General features: G+C 36.9%; 1 protein-coding gene across 4 annotated transcripts in view; it reads left to right on the top strand.

The window, feature by feature from the left end:
* The window catches only part of mtr (5-methyltetrahydrofolate-homocysteine methyltransferase), a 103,595-nt gene that overhangs the window by 46,066 nt on the left and 36,280 nt on the right, over window positions 1-21,249 (top strand). For 2 of the 4 annotated variants that reach the window (XM_003215846.4, XM_062975240.1), the window contains 10 exons: window positions 247-432; window positions 1,896-2,075; window positions 5,375-5,491; window positions 5,591-5,731; window positions 10,444-10,533; window positions 11,043-11,195; window positions 11,790-11,897; window positions 17,002-17,102; window positions 19,450-19,517; window positions 20,294-20,414. In XM_003215846.4, the coding sequence (XP_003215894.2) occupies window positions 247-432; window positions 1,896-2,075; window positions 5,375-5,491; window positions 5,591-5,731; window positions 10,444-10,533; window positions 11,043-11,195; window positions 11,790-11,897; window positions 17,002-17,102; window positions 19,450-19,517; window positions 20,294-20,414 (1,265 nt within the window). Of the gene's footprint in view, window positions 1-246; window positions 433-1,895; window positions 2,076-5,374; window positions 5,492-5,590; window positions 5,732-10,443; window positions 10,534-11,042; window positions 11,207-11,789; window positions 11,898-17,001; window positions 17,103-19,449; window positions 19,518-20,293; window positions 20,415-21,249 lie in introns of those variants that run through there. The other 2 variants (XM_062975241.1, XM_062975244.1) reach the window with 2 other exon arrangements.

Here is a 21,249-nt window from a genome sequence, read left to right as displayed (position 1 = left end):
AGAAAAAAGAATTGTGTAGCCTTCCAAAAGTCAAAGAACCAACTCCTGGTATTCATCACTATTGGCTAGGCTGCCTAAGGTTTTTGGGAGTTGCAGTTTAACAACACTTCCTGATACATTCTCAATCCTGACAGAGAACATGATGATTCCCCCTTTCAAATATATTTGAAACAGCATATCACCAGTTTTGTTTGTTTTCTTTTTTAAATGATGTTAACCCTTTTATTTTTGGTCCACTGGTATCAGGTGCCACTTTGCATTGACTCATCCAATTTCACTGTGATAGAGGCCGGGTTGAAGTGTTGTCAAGGCAAATGCATAGTGAACAGCATCAGTCTGAAAGAGGGCGAAGAGGATTTCTTTGCAAAAGCCAGAAAAATAAGGAAATATGGAGCAGCTGTGGTGGTTATGGCCTTTGATGAAGTGGGTCAGGTTGGTGCTGTTTGTTTTTTCCTTAACATGTCTGAGATTGGCTTTCTCGGACGGCCTGAAAAAGTTGTTATTTGGACTGCTATGCCCAGAATCCTTAAACTTGATGCTTGGGGACTTCTGTGGCTTATTAAAAATAACACCCTAAGGCATTGGTTCTCAACCTGTGGGTCCCCAGGTGTTTTGGTCTACCAATCGCAGAAATCCTAACCAGTTTTCCAGCTGTTGGGATTTCTGGGGACCCACAAGTTGAGAACCACTGCCTTAAGGGCAGTGGTTCTCATTTGTAGTGTCTCAGTGTCTCATTTGTAGCCTAGAATAGTAAAGAAGCAGTGCACAGCAAAAGCCTCTGAGAATAATTCTCAGCCCTGGTTGAGGAGAGAAGAGGATTTTGCTGAGTTCAGGGTTCTTTATGAAAATGCTTCCCAGGACTGGCAACAAAACAAAATGCATTTTGTTGCAGAGATCTATGTTTTCTGTAGCTTTGGTAAAGAAAGAAACCATGTGTGTAGTGTAGAATTATGCATTAAAATGCATATAGTTTAAACAATTACTGTCAATACGTTCTTTCAAGTCATTTCTGGCTTGTGATGACCTTATGGCAAAACCAGTGGGTTTCCAATTCCATGGCTGAGTGGGGATTCGAACCCTGGTTTCTAGAGCCAAAGTGCAGTGCCCAAAGCACTACCCCATGATTGCTCTCAGTTTAAGCAGTATACTGAACCAAAGCCTGAGGGGATAGAAATTTCATAGCGATGTTGAAATGAACTTCTTCATGAAGCTGATGGTATAAGAAAAATGTTTGGATTTGTACTATCTATGCCCTTCTCCAAATAGCTTCACTTAACAGACAGATCTTGGCAGATTAGTTCTGTCCAGGTCTGTCAAGAGCTCAGGTCTAATATATTTCTTTAGTGGTTTCTCTTTACTGATTTCTCAGTAGGAGTGGGAAATGTGTAGCCTCCAAATGTTGGATCATGATTCTCCCCTGACCTTTTTCATGGGCACAAGAAAGTGTAAGATTTGCATGCTCCTTTATTTTATTACCTGTTTGTTGTATGATCTGTTTTCAGACTTCCAATACGATCCTTTGATTCGTTTTACACAGCGTATTTGTAACCTGAGATAAGTGGGAAGCATGAGGTTAGCTTGCTTTGCTATCGTATTGTAGGAACAACATACTTTTATGGCTCATACATTGGATCTAAACCTGAAGATGTTATAGTTTTATCAACATTTAGAAATTCTCTTCTAGCATTAGGTCCCAAAGATATTGAATGAATAAGAGAAATGCAACAGTGATATTATTTCTGGTGTTATTGCTTTTGCATATGATATCTGAGTACTTGTAATGGTGTAAAAAGTAATATTAGACATTAAGATAAACAAAACTCAATTGTTCTGTTTATATTTATATATGTTACTTTTTCCCTCCACTCTCATTTCATTTATTATTATTTTTTCAGGCTACAGAAACGAAAGAGAAAATTTCAATCTGCACCAGAGCCTACCGTCTCCTGGTGAACAAAGTGGGCTTCAATCCAAATGATATCATTTTTGACCCAAACATTCTGACCATAGGTACTGGAATGGAAGAACATAATTTATATGCAATTAATTTTATCAATGCAACTAAAACCATAAAAGTGAGTCCAGGAAGTTCTTTAATATCTAGCTTTTGGTTCTTTTCTAACAGTATTTGGCAAGAGGGGCATAAAAAGCAAGGAGAACATAAGCAATCGCCTAACTAAAATTAAGCAACTATCTGTACTTAACTGTTTTCTCAGCATTATTTCCAGTCGCAGAAATAGCAGCCTAAGAATATTACTGACTATTAGCTGTACTGTAAATACAGTAATTAAATAGAACAACATTCACAAAATGTTGGTAGTTAGCCAAAAAGCCTTTGCCCAGACTCATTTAATTAGGACAAGCTCTAGTATTGTCAATATAATTCTACTGTGTCCTAGAAAAATGATATTCTTCATTCTGTCTAGCATGTGTGGCTGTATATACACCTATATATGTATATTTGTTTTTGCATATCCATGCATATAGAACAAAAATTGTTATTACTTATTTATATCTTTATTAGCCTCTGTTACAGTGTTATTATGCCTTTCTTTAATATTGATCCTCTCTCTCCGAGGTGAGATTTATTCTAGCTTACAAAAATACTAGAAAAGCTAAAAGTTTGATAGAAAAAAGTTAAATTCAATTAAACAAGTTCTATTATCAATGTCAGCCATGAGATAAGGCAGCCAAAAAGCTAATGTAATGCTAGGCTGCATCAGTTAGGAGTATAGTGTCAAGACCAGGGAATTTATTCGTGTCATTCTGCTCTTTTTTGGTTAGAGCCCATCTGAAATACTGTGGCCAAATTGTATCACATTGTTTCTCTGATAACTATGTTCCCAAATCTGAGTAATCTTTTAGATTTGGATAATGCTACATATTTAGATAACCCCATCCTAGGATTGTATTTCTGCCCAGGCTAAAGAAAATGTATTGATAATTCACAACTGGTAGTTTTATCCACTTGAAATCTATAAAATTAAGAATGACCTGTCAAAACTGTGCTAGAAAGGATGGGAGTAAAATTGGAAATTGGACACGTATGTATCAAATAATACGTTTATGGGAAAATTACTAAGCAAAGTACCAGGAGAAAGAATTATTATTATTATTATTATTATTATTATTATTATTATTATTATTTACTGTTATCCTGCTTTTCTTCCATGATTCGACTCAAAGTGGTGTACATAAGACCGCAACAAATACATAATACAAAAACCCCTTATCCCACAACCCAACATATGAATGATAAATCACACATTGTATAAACCCAAATTACAAAAATATAACTAAGCATAAAAACCACATATATCATTGTCAGTTTAAAACTCTACACCTCTATAATGCATTATAAAAGAGCAATATTGTTAATTTTCATATTTGAAAACAAAACTGGAAGTTTGCTAGATAAAGACCTTGTAGCCCTGTTGGTAAACACTGCAAGGTTAGAAATAGTGAAATCATGGGAAACATTTGAGGAACTTTCAATACAAAAATAGAAAATAGTTTGCCTGAGCATTTTAACATATAAAATGAAATAAAGAAGAAGAGAAATTAATTTAAAATTCAAGACATTTGGAAGCATTTTATTATTTATGTAAATTGCGTGAACTCTGGATTTAATTTTCTGTTGGAAAAAATGTATTCTGAATGTTATGTTATAACATAAACCAGTTAATATTGGGAAGATATGTCAGATGCACAGTGATAGATATTGACATACATTTGGCTCATTAACTAAAATGGGTGGTGGAAAGACGAGGAAAGGACTCCAAATGTTGCAAAACTTGTAAAGGTAATGAATTATTTTGTTGAAAAAAATCTGAAATATTATGCCCAGTACTAGCAGCACAGTTCAATAAGGTTATTGATAAGCTGGGACTTTTCAGAAGAAGGTGACTAAGATGGTAAAAAAATGTGAAAACCAAGGAATGTTTGGCTTGGAGGACAGAAATCTAAAAAGTGACATAGCAGCCATCTTTAAATGGCTGGAATATCATGTAGAACAGTGGTTTTCAACTTTCCTAATGCCGTGACCCCATAATACAGTTCCTCGTGTTGTGGTGACCCTCAACCATAAAATTATTTTTGTTGCTACTTCATAACTGTTATTTTGCTACTATTATGAATCGTAATGTAAATATTTGATATGCAAGATGTATTTACATTCATTGGACCAAAATTGGCACAAATACACAATACAACCAAATTTGAATACTGGTGGGGTTGGAAAGGATTGGTTTTGTCATTTGGGAGTTGTAGTTGCTGGGACTTATAGTTAACCTACAATCAAAGAGCATTCTGAACTCCACCAATGATGGAATTGAACCAGTCTTGGCACACAGAATTCCCATGACCAACAGAAAATACTGGAAGACTTTGGTGGGCATTGTCTTTGAGAGAGATCTTCAGTCTTCTCTGCCAAAGGGGTTCCTCCTGAGACAATCAGAAATATGTGTTTTCTGATGGTCTTTGGCAGCCCTCTGACCCCCCCATGACCCCCCAGGGGTCCCGACCCCCAAATTGAGAAACAGTGTAAAAGAAGGGGCACAGGGGGGTAGACTAGAATGCCCTTGTAGTCCTTCTTGTTTCTGTGACTCTAAAATCCCATGCTATTTTAAAAGTGTAAAATCATTTTGAAACATAACAATAAGGTTAAAAATACAACCCAGAAACACACCACTTGAAAAATGACTTTTGCAACCAATTAATCACTGAATGCTTCTTTGACCTATTTATAAAGCCATGGCAGTTAAAAGGAAGAGTAGTTGCATTTATTTCATTGATTCTGACCCATCCACTCTTTTGGGATGTTAGGTTAAGATCCTGCATTTCCCCGGCAAATTGCAAGTTTCCACCAGGCACTGCTCCATATACCCTTGACCTACTTGTTTTCAATCTGGATACCTCCCCCCCACTTCCTGACAATTATGCAATGCCAGTGGAGAACAGGAGTCCAGAAAATCAGATCTAATGTTGAACAACTTCCAAATGTTCCTGCATTAAAAAAAAGTCTTAAAAGGAATGATACTAGCATGATTTTGTGTAGCACAATGTGGAAGACAAACAGTCTTGAATGTGGGATAAGCTATGTTCTGAAACAGCCACCTATTACCATTTCCCCCCTATTTGTTATGATATAACTTCATTTCTCTTCCAGTAAACAGGCCGAGGAATGTGTGTATGGCTTTCTCATCTTCTTTTTCTTTGCTGTTCATATACTGCAGCAGCGTGTTACCTAGTAGCTAGCTACTTCTTCTCTTGAGAATGTGATTAATATATTTACTGATTGCTTTTAGATTTCTAATAGGGAAGTATATTGTATGAAGTTTTATACACTTGCTGATATCCATGCTGTTGTTGGCAGGAAACTCTTCCAGGAGTGAAAATAAGTGGTGGCCTTTCCAATCTATCCTTTTCCTTCCGGGGCATGGATGCTATTCGAGAAGCGATGCATGGAGTTTTTCTTTACCATGCAATTAAGGTAAGACAGGCATCTTGACAGAATAGTATGTGGACAGGAGACACTTGTCACAGGCATGTATTATCTTTTTCCCCTCTCCTTTTAAATCCTTTTTCTTAGTGTGGAATGGACATGGGCATTGTCAATGCTGGGAATCTGCCAGTGTACGATGATATCCATAAGGAGCTTTTGCAGCTTTGTGAAGATTTGATATGGAGTAAAGATTCAGATGCAACAGAAAAGCTTTTGCATTATGCTCAGGTAACGTTTACATTTTTGATACATTAAAAATAAATGCTCTCCAAATTTGTCTGTCTTGATGGATGGCATTTTCTGTCAGCAGAGCTTCAAAAAGTTCTCTTAGGCATTCAAACCATTTATTACATTAGCAGACTCACAACAAGATACAGCAGGAATAATATTGCTTACTTGCTTAGTTTGGTATATAAACCTGTTTCCCAACAAGATATGGTTTCTGATCAGGTACAAGCCACAATTTGAATCAATTTTTTTTATTTCTTTAAATCACAATGTGTAGTAGCGTGTGTCCCTGTATCTTTCTGATCATTTTTGATTCCACCAGCTTCCCACCAAAAAACAAAAACTAATGACGGTGGGAAATAACAGATAAACCAGAAACAAATCACAATTGGGGAGGTCAAACTGCCATTTCCTCAACTGCTGTTCATTTTGTGGCTTAAACTGCTGTTCATTTTGTGGCTTCTCTGAAATGCTCATTGAAGCAAATGTATTGTTTCAATAGTGTGGTTTTAGAGCTCAGGTGGATATATTTAAGCTCTTTAGAAAGTCACCCTTTTAAGTCTGCCTTTTTAGAAAGGATTGTTTTTTTGTTTTCTTATTTTGTATTATTCTTGTTGTTAATGGATAACAATTGACTTCATAATGTATTGATCCTAAAAGCAAGGGATCTCCAAAAGACCTTGTTACACTCTAAAAATTCAAGGTGTGCCCCCTGACTTCATAAGACTAAAAGCTTAAATTTATGAGGCTAGAGGTATACACCATTTCATGCCCCCAGCGTCCCCACCTGTCCCCATGTACTTGCACATTTCTTGACACAAGTCACAAATGTACTGAGGTGACTTCTAGGCATATTTTGATAATACAGTTTTATGAAGTCTCTTTGTAACAAGAAACCGGCGCTATCAGGTTTAACTAATCCTTAGAAAGCTTTTAAATTAATTCAGCTCTGGGTATGTGCATGCACACTTCATCAAGTTGCCTGTCAATTTATGGTGGCCCCATTCATTTTATGGAGTTATCTTATACAGAGAATACCCAGAGATGGTTTTGCCAGTTCCTTCCACCTAAATACAGTCTACAGCAGTGGGTCTCAATTTGTGATTCCCCAGGTGTTTTGGCCTGCAACTCCCAGAAATCCCATCCAGTTTACCAGCTGTTAGGATTTCTGGAAGTTGAAGGCCAAAACATCTGGTGATCCACAGGTTGAGACCCGCTGGCCTACAGCATCTGCTTTTCATTGGCAGTTTCCAAATATTAACCACGGCTGTTCGTGCTTAGCTTCCAAGATCAGATGGGATCTGGTGCCTCTTATCACCCTCTGGGTACTCACATTCACATTGCCTGTGTGAATATCAAAACTAGTCATTGTATTCAGAATAAGACTTCCTAAAATAGTATTAGTTCAGTGTTGTACGATGAGGCAGTGATGGTTATTTGACTGAGTATTACTTTGAATAAGTACTCTGCTGTTGAGAACCTTACTCTAAATTTTGAATCTTGTTTCTTCTAGGCAACAAAAGCCCAAAGTTAAAATGTTTTATTAAAAATATTTGATATTGCGAAATGATTTAGCCTCAAAAAGATATTGCTGTGTGATACTGCTGAACATGTGTATGATTGTAGTAATCTGTAATTTGATGCATGAGAATTTTCCCTGAAGGCAAGAACAAGCTTATGTTAACTTTACATGGATTCCTCTTACCTTTTTGCTTATAAACTCTTAAAGGATGGAGTAAAACAACTGCTCCCTTGGTAAATGCCTGTCCGATCAATTCCAGAGACTCAGATTTTTCCCAGGCTCCTCCTTCCAGCTTACAGGGGTGTGCTTACAGTGAAGGGAAATTTTAAAGTTCCAGCCTACTAGAAGGAGAACAGTCTAGAACCCCTAATTTGCAGGCCAGAAAGGAAAAAAAAACCCCGTTTTTTGTATCTAATTGCCTTATTACTAGGACATACGTACATACACGCAGCAACTGTGTGTGAATTCAAGCTGTACATGTTTCTAAGCAAACATGTACAGATACTATACTGTTGTCTTCTGAACATTTGGGGATTGGAGTTTTGTTGCCTAGAAGAAACAAGACTAAAAATAAGGAGGTCAGTGCTCAGTATCGGAAAGCCGACATTAAGAATGTCAATCTACAATCTAAATAAACAGAGAACACGCAGCAGGGGAAGTGATGTTTTATCATTCATAAGAGTAGTGGACAACTTCTGAGAATGGAAGCTTTCACATTGGTGTCATGGTTCCCCACCCACCAGTGAATTTTGACAGTGCAGAAGTGACAGCATACACATTCTTCACTACTTTTGAAGCTGATAGAGTGGATTCAGAAACAAGTGGGAATTCATACAGGTGGCCAACCACAGTTTCAATAATGTATACGCTGAAGGGAAAAAATGAAGGAAGGGTGAAAAATAGTATGGAGTAAGATAAAAAGCTGTGTGAGAAAGAAAGAGAGAGGAGTGGGGGGATGAATGGAGAGTATAAACATGGAACAAAAATTGATCCTCTATCCTACATATAGTCTCATTAGAAAAGGTAATAATGTTTGGCAAAGTAGGAGGCAGTAGGAAATAAGGAGACCAAATTACAGGTGGAGAGACCCAATCAAAGAAGCCACAACCCTGAATTCGCAGGAGTGTTGATGACAGGCTGTTTTGGAAGGCTCTTGTTCATGGGTTGCTGTAAGACAAGGCTGACCTGATGGCGATTAATAACAAGAAATAGAGTCAGCCCTCCACATTCTTGAGGGTTAAGAGTGCAGGATCCCTGCAAAATGGGAAAATGCATACTTAAAAAAAAAAAAGAAATACATTTTTAACCTGAGAAATAGCACATCTGTAGGCGTTTCTAGGTTCTCCGGCATGACTTTATGGTCAATTTCTGCTGGAAGATAAGCATAAAATTGTACCAGAGGACCTACAGATTCCTAGAGAGGTGTTTTCTCTAGGAATCTTTAGGTCAAATCCACTAATATTCAAATCTGTAAGCATCAAACCTGCAATTGTGTAGGACTGATTATAGAACTATACACACTCTTAATTTATAATGGACCTTTGATGTGCAGAAAGTTTTATGACTGTCTGTTCTTATGAGCGGTGAGGTTGGTTGCTGTTCTCCATGTCTAAGCAGAATACTCAGGACAAATGGCTCATTGTCTAATGTTACATTTACCTGGAGTAGCTTTGAACCCAGAGGTCATTGGCACATGCCCAAAACCCACTGCAGGGGCCACTTGACATTTAGGTAAGAGTTGAAGATTTTAAGTATTATATTTGGGGGGGGGGGGGGGGTAGAGGGTGGGAGGTGACCCAAATTAAGTGAAAAGGGATAGGCTGTGGATTTAGGCTGATGAAGTATTGTAGTTTAGTAAAGCTTTTGATTCATTAGTGATCTGTTACGTGACATTATAACTGACGCAAACAAGAACTGTACTGATGCCAAGTTAATTTGTTAGACCTTTAAAAAGAATTACTCTCTGGCTGACTAGGGATAAATTTAAATTAAATTTCCAGAAATAAAAATCCAATGCTTCATTCCTTATAGCATATCTTTTCCTGTCCTTGGAACATTTATGATACGATAAATTGTATGATGCCATTCCTGTTTTAAAAATAAGGACTTTTTGAAAATAATTAGCAGCCTTTTATTCCCAAATGTATACAAAAGTTTCTATGCATAACATCAGTACTGCTGAGGTGCATGTCTGCAGTTATATAGACAGATCAACATTGTTGTGGCATGGCTGACTCTAGTTCAGAACACACTGATGCAAAACCATATATACTGTATTGTCCATTCATCAATTTTCTACCAAGCCATCTATGTAATTATGCCCATGGCAAGCAATATCCAAGTAGTTGGATATATATATCCAACAGCAATATATTTCTAAGTTCAAAGTGAGCAAAATATAATCTGTGGAACTAAAAACCCTGCTTGCACTGTAAGAACATGCCTCGTACTGGAATAGGAGAACATTAGTTTTCTGTTCATGCCTTCATTGCCAATCACTGATTCTGCCAGGGTTAGTTTTTTCTTTCTTTTTTCTGGATTGTCTTGCATTATTTATTTCAGGTGACAGGAGTTAGGATATATCTATATCTATATCTATATATATATATATATTATTGAGTAAAGTCTACTTTAGTTCTTTAGTTGACTGATAGAGTCAGGGAAGCTTAGGATTGCAATGTGTTGGACAAGAGGTGGAAAAGTCCCAAACATGGACACCAAAAAGAAAACAAAGAGAAACTCACCATATTATGTGCCCATTTTACAGTAATAGCTGTTGTGGAATGTCAAGCAATAGTCTAAACTAGTGATTGTCAAACTTTGGTCATTCAGATGTTTTGATCATCAGCTCCTAGAGGCCTCAAGACAACATGACTGATTGCCAAGATTCCTGAGAGTTGAAGTCCAAAGCACCTGGAAGTCCATACTTTGATAACCACTGTTCTGAATCAACCATTCTCAGTTTGGTGCCCAAGCAGACTTGGAAATGATAGGAAATATAGTATTTTGTGTCCTGGACCATAAAACGCCCACCTTTGAGAAGAATCAGATAGTATGTTTCTAAGAAAACATGGGAAATGCATACATGTTTCCCCCCTTAAGGTTTGGTGGTGGTGGTTGTTGTTGTTGTTGTTGTTGTTGTTGTTGTTGTTGTTGTTGTTGTTATTTAACACTTGTAATCTCAATTTAGACACATGCTCAAGGAGGAAAGAAAGTGGTACAGACTGATGAATGGAGAAATAGTTCTGTAGAAGAAAGACTGGAGTATGCTCTCGTCAAGGTGAACTTATTTTCCTCTTTCCTTAACAAAGCTAAAATCTGTTTCCTTTATAAAAATCCTGCTTTCTTGTCCATATCATTGCCAAATATATTGAATCAGTAGAAAGAGAATTTTGAAATGGGTGGTATAATTTCTTACACATCTTGAGTGAAGATTTATCCAAGGAGAGAGCCAGCATAGTGCAGTGTAGTGTGAGTGTTGGATTAGAATCCCCTGTTGGAAATGGAAATCTATTAGGTGACCTTGGTCAAGTCAACTCTCAGCATCAGAGCAAAGGAAAACTGAGTAATCTTGCCAAGCAAATCCCATAATAGGTTTGCTTTAGTGTCACCATATGTCATAAATATGGTTACTTTCATAACTGTAACTTGAAGGAAGAGTCTGCTCAAATAGTTCAATTGTTTTCAGGTCCACACTTCTAATGTAATATGTATAATAAGAATTTGTCAATGTTAATATAGCTTCACTATATTTTTGTTTGTACCTCAATCAGTGTGGTTTATTTGCAGGGCATTGAAAAATATGTGGTTGAGGACACAGAGGAAGCTAGACTGAATAAAGAAAAATACTCCAGACCACTGCATATAATTGAGGGACCTCTGATGAATGGCATGAAAACTGTTGGTGATCTTTTTGGAGCTGGAAAGATGTTTCTTCCCCAGGTAAACAAGAAGTAAGCATAGCATGAATCTAAGAATTACAGACCAAAAGCCTCCTTAATTAATTAATACCAGGTTAGACCAGTAGTCTCTTCAACTAAGAATGTTACTCTTGATTGTGGTCTGATAATGAAAATTTGAGAAAGCACTTGCCATACATCAGGTCTGAATGTGTCTCCATCTGATCTTTTCTACTGTGGATGATAGTGACTCTTTGCCATCTCAGGATTTTCCTTTATAATATGTCCCCTGCTCCAGTTTTCACGGGAGATACCAGAAATTGACTGTGGCATGTGTTACTGCTGAGCTTTTATTTTTGTCCATCATCATTCCATGGAGAACTAGTCTAATGTGGAGACTCGGTTTTGCATGTGGAGGTGCTCTCTGTAGTTGCAAACTCTACTCCTAAACATGGAGAGTGACAACTGAGAGGGGCAGAGTTGGCATATATTCTTCCTCTCATATTATGTTAAAATAGATCATCAAATGCCTGAGTGGAGCTTATGATTGTCCTACGGAAAGGAAAGCATGTTCTTTTGATGTATCCTTAAATAAGTATTTCAGTAACTGCAAAAGTCCTTTCATCTGGCTTTTTAGGTGATTAAATCTGCGCGAGTTATGAAAAAAGCAGTTGGGCATCTCATTCCCTTCATGGAGCAGGAGCGAGAGGAAATGCGTGCCATGTCCAATAGCACAGAGGAAGAGGCAAGTTTACAATGCTATAATGCCTGGTTGTCTTGAATTATTTTTTGTGTGCATGTTATTTTTCTGTTGCTTGTATAGCAGTGTCTGTGAATAGATTGATCCATTTGTTGTGCTCTTAATCACAACAATGAAAAACTTATGGTAGCATTTAAAATTGGCTTTTTGACAAGTTGCTAATAAAAACAGATATATGGTAACAGTGTACAGTGATCTGTAACATAAACATAGTTCTTAATTGGTAGGACAGTCATTCTGCTATGTCATTGCTTTTCACCATGCATCTTGAGAGGCCCATATAGTGCTTCATAAAAATAGGTTAAGGCACAGTGTCTTGTCTCAGTAGGACTAGCCCAGCATTCACACTTCTTATGATTGATATGAATCAGCATAGCAAACACTAGATAGATTTCATGAGCATGTTTTGTACTTCTTTAGGTTCAAAACCACTAAATTTACTAAATTTAGAGAAGTATAATGGTGATTTGGAAAAATTGCATCATTGATGAGATTTTGATTGAGCCCGGCTGTTCTGGCATCTTGATACAGTCACTTGAGTACATTTCAACCCTTGTGAGGGGTTTGTTATCCAATATAAGATGGGGTCTGTTGTGTTCTCATTTTGCATAGAATTATTGTTTCCTTTGTGACGTTAAACATACACAACAAATACAAAAGGACAGGGTGAAGAAATGTCTCAAAAAAGAAAATCATTCTTGAAAATCTGCAAAATCTCCCTGAGATTTATGGCAAGGTGAAAATATTTTATGCTTTCCCATTAACCACACAAGGAGAAACTGTGTTGGGATTAAAATCTGTTGTCCTGATCTACCCATCACTTGGGGTGTCTGAATCATCAGATTTTTTTCCAAATGTTGATCAAATGTAGCCTTATATCATCACAACACCCCCCCCCCCCTTTTTTCTTCGAATTGGCAGAATATGTTCTGAAGGCTAATCCACAAGACAAAGTTATAGAGATAGCAACACCTAGATGCTTTCTAGAACAAAATGGTTCTTGGTTTATATAAGCTACATGCGAGCCACTTAGGAAAGCATATCTAAATGGATATTTAGTTCCTCTTTTTTTGGACAGAATCCTTGAGCTCAATAAAACCTGTAGGTCTGTGCTGTAGCTGCATTTTTTTTGTCCTAACAAGCATGAAAATGAAATAGCAGCAGTTGTTCTTGTAGTTCAAATTGAGACTAGGCTGAATTCTAAAATGAAATTGAGCATGTTATGCCTTTTTTGACATGTGGGAAGGGAGTGAAATATTCTAATGCAGACACAGCTACAGGAAAAGACCTATTGCAAGGAATTTTATTATTTCTTAAAAGGTGTATGTCTATAAAAAAGAGGAATATGTACAGCATTAAGTTGGTTCTGTATTATAGTTTATTAATACTTGGTGTGTGCTACAAAGTGCTCTTGCAGGCAAACAAAGAGAGAGAGGGAGAGAATGAATGTTACAAATGTATATTAAAAATGAAGTAGCTTGTGCCATTCTGCCTTAAAGTCAAATACATTTCTCCTGGTGTGGTTTCTCTCCAGAGTGCCAGAACATTAAAAAGCCTGATTGTTATTTTTTAGAGTGAATGGTTGGGCTTGCAGACTTCTGCCAGGATTGAAAAGGAAAGCTATTTGGTTCTGTTCCCAGCATTGGAGTGCTCCAATTCATTTAATGCTTGAAAGCTCCTTGTTTTTATGTGGGAGACTTCTCAAAACCTAATACATGCTGTTTTCAACATTGTAGCATTCATTGGGGTTGGGAGCATTTCCTTCTTTTTCAGTACTTCCCGTTCTGTTTTTCTTAGAAGTTTCCTCACTGTTCAGCTGTTTTTTGACCATTTCACTATAGGAATTGATTATTTTTGGATGGAATTAAATGAACCTGCCTTTCTGCCTTAACTGTGTGAGCCTTCCAGCATTTATGGAGAATGATGCCGGGTTGCATAGTCATTTGGTAATGCTTCAGATGATCATTCTTGAAATCGCCACATTTTAGAAAGGCAGAAGAGAATGACCTTTACACCATATGCAGTACTTCTCAGACAACACATATATACACACAGAAACAATAAAGGGGTTAGAGCAGTAAGTTCAAATTACAAATCATGGTGCAGTGCCATTTGTTTCAACCCAGATTTGTGCCAATCGCAGACAAGGCTAGGGATGGTGATATTGTAGTGAAGAACAAAAGAGATGCCCACAAATATATCCTGGCTTATTTCCCCTCTTCATGGTTAACACACACACACAAGCAGACACATACTATGAAATCATGGAATTTATAGTTTGCTAAGGTTCATTACAGGAGACTGGAATGCTAAGGTCAAATGACAACTGGGATCATAGACATGCATGGTTTGGGACAACAAAATGAAGCGGGATGTAGGCTGATAGAATTTTGCCAGGAAAACTCACTGTACATAATAAACACTCTCTTCCAACAACTTAAAAAACAACTTTATACATGGACTTCACCAGATGGTCAACACCGAAATCAGACTGACTGCATCCTTTGCAGCCAAAGGTGGTGGATATCCATCCAGTCGGTGAAAACAAGACCTGGAGCTGACTGTTGTTCAAATCACGAACTTCTTATTGCACAATTTAGAACCAGACTAAAGAGATTAGGGAAAACACACAAACCAGTTAGATATGATCTCACTAATATTCCTAGTAAGAGGTGAAGAATAGATTTCAGGGACGAGATTTAGTAAATAGAGTCCCAGAAGAACTATGGACAGAAGTTTGCAACATAGTTCAGGATGCGCCAACAAAGTACACCCCAAAGAAAAAGAAAACCAAGAAGTCAAGATGGTTGTCTGCTGAGACACTGAAAGTAGCCCAAGAAAGAAGGAAAGCAAAATGAAACAGTGATTGGGGGGAAAATGCTCAATTAAATGCACAATTCCAGAGGTTAGCCAGAAGAAGGAACTATTTTTAAACAAGCAATGCATGGAAGTGGAAGAAGACAATAGAATAGAAAGGACAGGAGACCTAGAAAATTAGAAACATCGGAGGTAAATTTCAAGCAAAAATGGGCATGATCAAAAACAAAGATGGCAAAGACCTAACAGAACCTGAAGAGATCAAGAGAAGGTGGCGAGAATATACAGAAGATTTGTATAGAAAGGATAAAAATCTCGAGGATAGCTTTGACGGTGTGGTGAGTGAAGTAGAACCACACCCTGAGGAGCGAGGTTGAATAGGCCTTAAGAAGCATTGTTAATAACAAGGCAGCAGGAGATGACAGAATACCAGCTGAACTGTTTAAAATCCTGAAAGATGATGCTGTCAAGGTGATGCATGCCATATGCCAGCAAATATGGAAAACACAAGAATGGCCATCAGATTGGGAAAAAAATCAACTTATGTCCCCATACCAAAGAAGGGAAACGCTAAAGAATGCTTAAACTTTCGTACAGTGGCACTTATTTCTCATGCTAGTAAGGTAATACTCAAGATCCTGGAAGGTAGATTCCAGCAATATATGGAGTGAGAATTGCCAGATGTACAAGCTGAGTTTAGAAAAGGCAGAGGATCAAGAGACCAAATAGCCAATATCTGCTGGATAATAGATGAAGTTACGGAGTTTCAGAAAAATATCTATTTCTATTTTATTGACTAATAAATCCTTTGACTGTGCGGATCATAATAAACTGTAAGAACAGTAAGAACAGACCACGGAACAGCAGACTGGTTCAAGAGTGGGAAAGGAGTATGGCAGGTTTATATTCTTTCACCCTACCTATTCAACTTGTATGCAGACACATCATGCGATGTGCAGGGCTTGATGAATCCAAGGATGGAGTTAAAATTGCTGCAAGAAACATTAACCACCTTAGATATGCAGATGATATTACTTTGATGGCTGAAAGCGAGGAGGAGCTGAGGAGCCTTTTAACCAAAGTCAAAGAAGGAAGTGCAAAAGCTGGGTTGCAGTTAGACATAAAAGCGACTGAACGAATGAATGACAAGGTACAAGCAATCTTTGGCAGAGAAAGCCTGACCTAACTTAACATAGGTAATATAAGATTTTTGTTTACAAATTCTATTCTTATTTTCAAATACAGAAATCCTTAGTAGAGCTCCCTTGAAGTGTATTGTTTCCCCCATTATTTGCCTTATTCGTGTTAGAACTTCATCCTAGAATCTTCATGCTTTTGGACACATTGGCCACATGTGGCTCTATTTCTCTATATTTTCTCCAACATAATTTGGGAATTCCATTATTAATTCTATGTAGTTTCAGTGGATAGTAGTACCATCTATGCATAATTTTCAAAGTATTTTTCTCAGTTGTGCCAAAATTGATTTTTCCAGAGTAAATTGAGAGTAACAGTAGTTAGTTGGGTTTTCTTTAGAAATCCCCCATCGTTCCACCCCATAGGACTTGAGGATGTCTGCACTCCACTACCCAAAGACAACTACTGCCCTGGAAGCTGTGATGCTTTTCCTCTGACCTAAATAGTTATCATGCCATCTCCTCCAACTTCATAGCAGCAGCTGTACTGTCAGTGTTTTTCTGTTTTTCTACCAAGGGGTTTCACTTGCTTCTCCCTGAAGGGAGGAGGGATGAGGTGTTTTGTAATTTCTTTGTAATTTCTTTGTAATTTCTCCCTCCTCTTCCTTTTCCACCTGTGAGTGAAGGGAATAGGCAGAGGATTTCTCTTTCTCAGCTGATAGAAGGAAAAACTGAGCTTCATGGATCACACAAGATGGCTCCTGGCACTACTTTGAGAAACACCGAACAATACCTTGCTATCTCTTTGTTTTGTGTTTCTGCGGCATTTCCCGCCTTTTTTCCCCTTATGCTTTGTTGAATGTTCTGTTTCATCCGTCTCACTGCATCTGTCTCACTGGAGATTCTTACAAATTGTAAAGTGAACTGGTGGAGGGAGTAGGGAGATACATTCTCTCAATAATGTAGCTGACTGAAACCAGAGGATATATCCACATACAAAAAACATCTGTTGTTTAATTCTGAAAGATTTGCTTCTGCTTAAAAAGCTAAATCTGATTCAGTACATCAGCCTTCTTCATGTAGTGTGAATTTCTCAAGTTTTCATAAATCCTGATTATAATATTTAATTATTGCAGGACCCTTACCATGGCACAATTGTGTTAGCTACTGTGAAAGGTGATGTCCATGATATTGGCAAGAACATTGTGGGAGTTGTCCTGGGATGCAATAATTTCAGGTAACAAAGCTTTCTCCTTTCCCCTTACATTATTGTTCTTTATTGTGAGAATTATCTCCTTCAAGTGGGCAAATTGACTAAAGGACAAGTTTGCTCTACGAATTTTACCAGACAGATTGGCAATGTGGTATTTTGAGGAGAAGGAATTAGTTTCCCAGTACCAGACTGATGTTTACATCAGCTGCCTTTCAGAGGGGAATTGCTTCCAGGACATGTTATCAGGTTCACATGCATGTTAGATGTGTGTCTCAAACAGGTGTGGTAACAAGGAAAAAGCGGATTTTTGGAAGAGGATGAGGTGCTTAGGAAAGGTTGAAATCTGCAAATTCAGTTAACTCATTCACTGGAAAAATAACATTTTTGTCTCCTAAATATGCTTTGTAGTAAAATCCACATAGACTTAGAACCACAGTGTAGCGATTCTGTGACACTGTGACCTGTAAATGGTGTCCCTGAATTTCAGTCACTTTATTTTACACAAATTGTAAACAAGAAAAAACCATTGCAACAACTTTGTTGATAAATGTCATGCTGATTTTTAGTGAATCATAATGCATCATCACAGAAGTGACATTCTCTGGTGGTCAGCTGCCCCCCCCCCCCCCCCCCGAGAATAAATAAAACTTTTTCATTGTGAGGACATTTCAATAGCTGGCCCTCAAGAAATACTCATATTACATTAATTTAATTTAATTTTTTATTATTTCATTTGTATTCCACTTGTTGTTTTGACAGAATGCAGTGGATCACACACACCTACCTTGTTTCCCCGAAAATAAGACAGGGTCTTATATTAATTTTTGCTCCCAAAGATGCACTAGGTCTTATTTTCAGGGGATGTCTTATTTTTCCATGAAGAAGAGCTCACATTTATTGTTGAACAACAAAATGAACATTTATTATATACTGTAAAGTAGTTGTCATCACAAACCAGCATAACCAGACAAACTGTGAATCCTATCAAGAATTTCTTGTTACTACCATTATTTACATGTGCAACAATCTATGGTACCTCTTGCAGTTTAGGTTTCACAAGGTTTCCACGCTGATTTCTCTCTATTCTAGTTTCAATGTAGTCATGAATGATGAATAATATAATATACTATAATAATAATATGATAATATAATAATAATATAATGATATACAATATATTAATTAGACAATATAATAATAGGATATAATAATAACAGAATATGATAATAATATGGTATTAATAGGATAATATAATAATGGGATATAATAACAGAATAGCATAATAATATAATAATAATAGGATAATATAATAGAATAATAGAATGGAATAGAATGATATAAAATATATTAATAGGATAATATAAAAAGGAATATAATAATAACAGAATATGCTAATAATGATAAAATAATAATATGATAATAGAATAGAATAATAGTATAGAATATAATGATATAAAATATATTAATAGGATAATATAAAATGGAATATAATAATAACAGAATAATAATATAATAATATGGAAATATAATAGAATAATAATATAATGATATAATAATAATAATAGAAAAATATAATATAATGATATAAAATATATTAATAGGATAATATAATAATGGGATATAATAATAGTAACAGAATATGATGATAATAATATGGCAATAGAATAATAGTATAAAATAATCAGTTTCATGGCATAGGATAGGAATAAGGATGAGAGGAGAATCCCAATGCGTCCTGTACCTTTAAGGAGCACAGAAGCCTTAGGGATGAGTGGAAAGCCCTCTTCCTTCCTTCCCTCCCACCCTCCCTTGCCCGGGCTCCAGGAGCCAATCAGAAGCCTCTGGGAAGCAAGGCAGCATAGCCAGGAGGGAGACGGAAGGAAGGAAGAAACGGCAGCGCAGCAGCAGCCACGGAAGGTTTTTCAAGCCGCGGCTGGGAGACAGGCAAGGAAAGGCAAGGCAGGGAGGGAGGGAGGCACAGAAAGCAAGCACTTTCCCTCCCTCCCTCCCTCCGGTGTGCGTATGAGTGTTGCTTTAGCCCTGCAGCCATGCTTCCCAATGGAACTCTGCTGCAGCCTTAGTTGCTAGGTCTTACTTTCAGGGGAGGCCTTATATTTGGCAATCCCCCCAAACCCCTGCTAGGTCTTATTCTTTGGGGAGGTCTTATTTTCGGGGAAACACGGTATTGATGTAAGACCTTTATTTATCCCATACTAGTGCCAGAAAGTTCCATACTACTGGTGCATGAGAGAAACACATTCTGTTCACTTGGACTTCTGTGAAAGAGTAACTGTTCTTCATGATCCACTATAACAGAATTGGTTTATTTGAGTCCATATGCATGATGACAAGCAAAGTACGTTTTCTCCTCAGGGTTATTGATTTGGGAGTCATGACGCCATGTGACAAGATACTGAGATCTGCTCTTGAAAACAAAGCTGGTAGGAGGAGGTTCCATCTGTATATGTCTTTTAAAAAGATTTTGTCATTATGATATTGAGCTCATATCTTTGAAGGCTCATGCTGACTGATCTCAGGAAAATGAAATGTTCTCAGCCGATAAATTCATGCTGTATCAGGTGTTTAGACATTAGTCTGATTAAAATGCCATAAGTCTTGTCAGGAAAATAAGGATGGAGTAAGTTTAAATAACAGATTATTATTTTGATCTAGATAATCAGTATTCTATTGGAGTATGTGGCTATTTCTTCATCCTTAATGTATCTTAATGCAGAGATGTAGTGAATCACTTAACATCCCAACCTACAACTGTATTTTCTTTATTGAAAAGATTAAAATAGCACCTTTCATGAAAATTCCCAGAGTGATATATCAAAACATGAACAAGATCAAAATTAAATTACAATAAAGTTATATAATATATTAAAAATCTAGAAGAACCAACATATTCTTTCCTGGTACTGAAAGATGAACAGTGTTGGTACTCAAGGGTCATCCTGGATCTTGTATCCTGTTGATACTCATTTCGCAGATTATTCCAATGCTTAATGCTATTTTAATATGTTTGTGGAAACACTCACATTAGTCTCCCCCAATCTTTTCTTTTCTGGTTGAGGATTATGGAAATTATATTACGGCAATGAGTTGAAGTTTGATTTAGATTACAACATATTAGTTCATTGCACAGCTGACTTTTTTTCTTCTAATGTCTGAAATTTTATGGATATAAATCTTTTGAATTATTTATGTATAATAGATATCATTGGGCTGTCAGGCCTCATCACTCCCTCTTTGGATGAGATGATTTTTGTTGCCAAGGAAATGGAGAGATTAGAAATAAAGATTCCTTTGCTTATTGGAGGAGCAACTACGTCCAAGTAAGTTTAATTCTTTCTGATGTTCCCTGAGAAGGAATCAATGTAAATATGGAAGGTTTTATTCCCTAAACATTTTCTAATATAATTTTTAAATACTCTGTTGTACCTTTTGTATAATTAACCAATCCACGAGGGAAATATCTTAAATAAAGGAAGTTCTAACAAACAAGACCATTGTAAATAAATTAGACAAAAGATAGACATGGTATATTATTTCAAACAATATTAATTTTAACAACCCACATAGGTAATAAGCAAAGCAAGGCAGATAGGAAGCAAGCATGGCGTAGGGGTTTGAGTGTTAGGACTCTGCAACCCACTGGGTGACTATGGGCAAGTCTCTTTCAGCCTCAGAAGAAAGTAATAGTAATTCCCCTCTGAATATATCATGCTATGAAAGCTCCAAGATAGGGTCATCATAAGGTTTCCATAAGTTGTAAATGACTTGAAGACACATGATAGCAAAGGCAAAACGCCAGACTAATTTCTGCTACTTCTAACATAGATTACAGACACTCCTGGAAACGAACTATATTCAATCCTAAGTATTTATTTATTTTATTTACTTTGTTTTATGCCCTGCCTTCTCTCCATCACAGAGGGACTCAGAATGGCTAATAGTTGGAAATAATTTGATGCCATTTAAACCTAGGACAATACAAACTCAAATACATGTAAATCAAGCAACACAAAGCTTTTTTAACAACTCATAAAAACAACAATGCATAATAAAACAATATTAAAGCCAGCTTTATTAAAACCAGCTCTATCTCATTGCCATAGTCGAAGTCATGCCATCCCTCCTCTTTATTATCCACCTCCGCAGTAGTGGAAG

The sequence above is a fragment of the Anolis carolinensis genome, chromosome 1, assembly GCF_035594765.1.
Source record: "Anolis carolinensis isolate JA03-04 chromosome 1, rAnoCar3.1.pri, whole genome shotgun sequence".
Taxonomy (NCBI): Eukaryota; Metazoa; Chordata; class Lepidosauria; order Squamata; family Dactyloidae; genus Anolis; species Anolis carolinensis.
The sequence above is the reverse complement of the archived record's forward strand: the minus strand, read 5'-3'. Positions and strand labels throughout refer to the sequence as shown.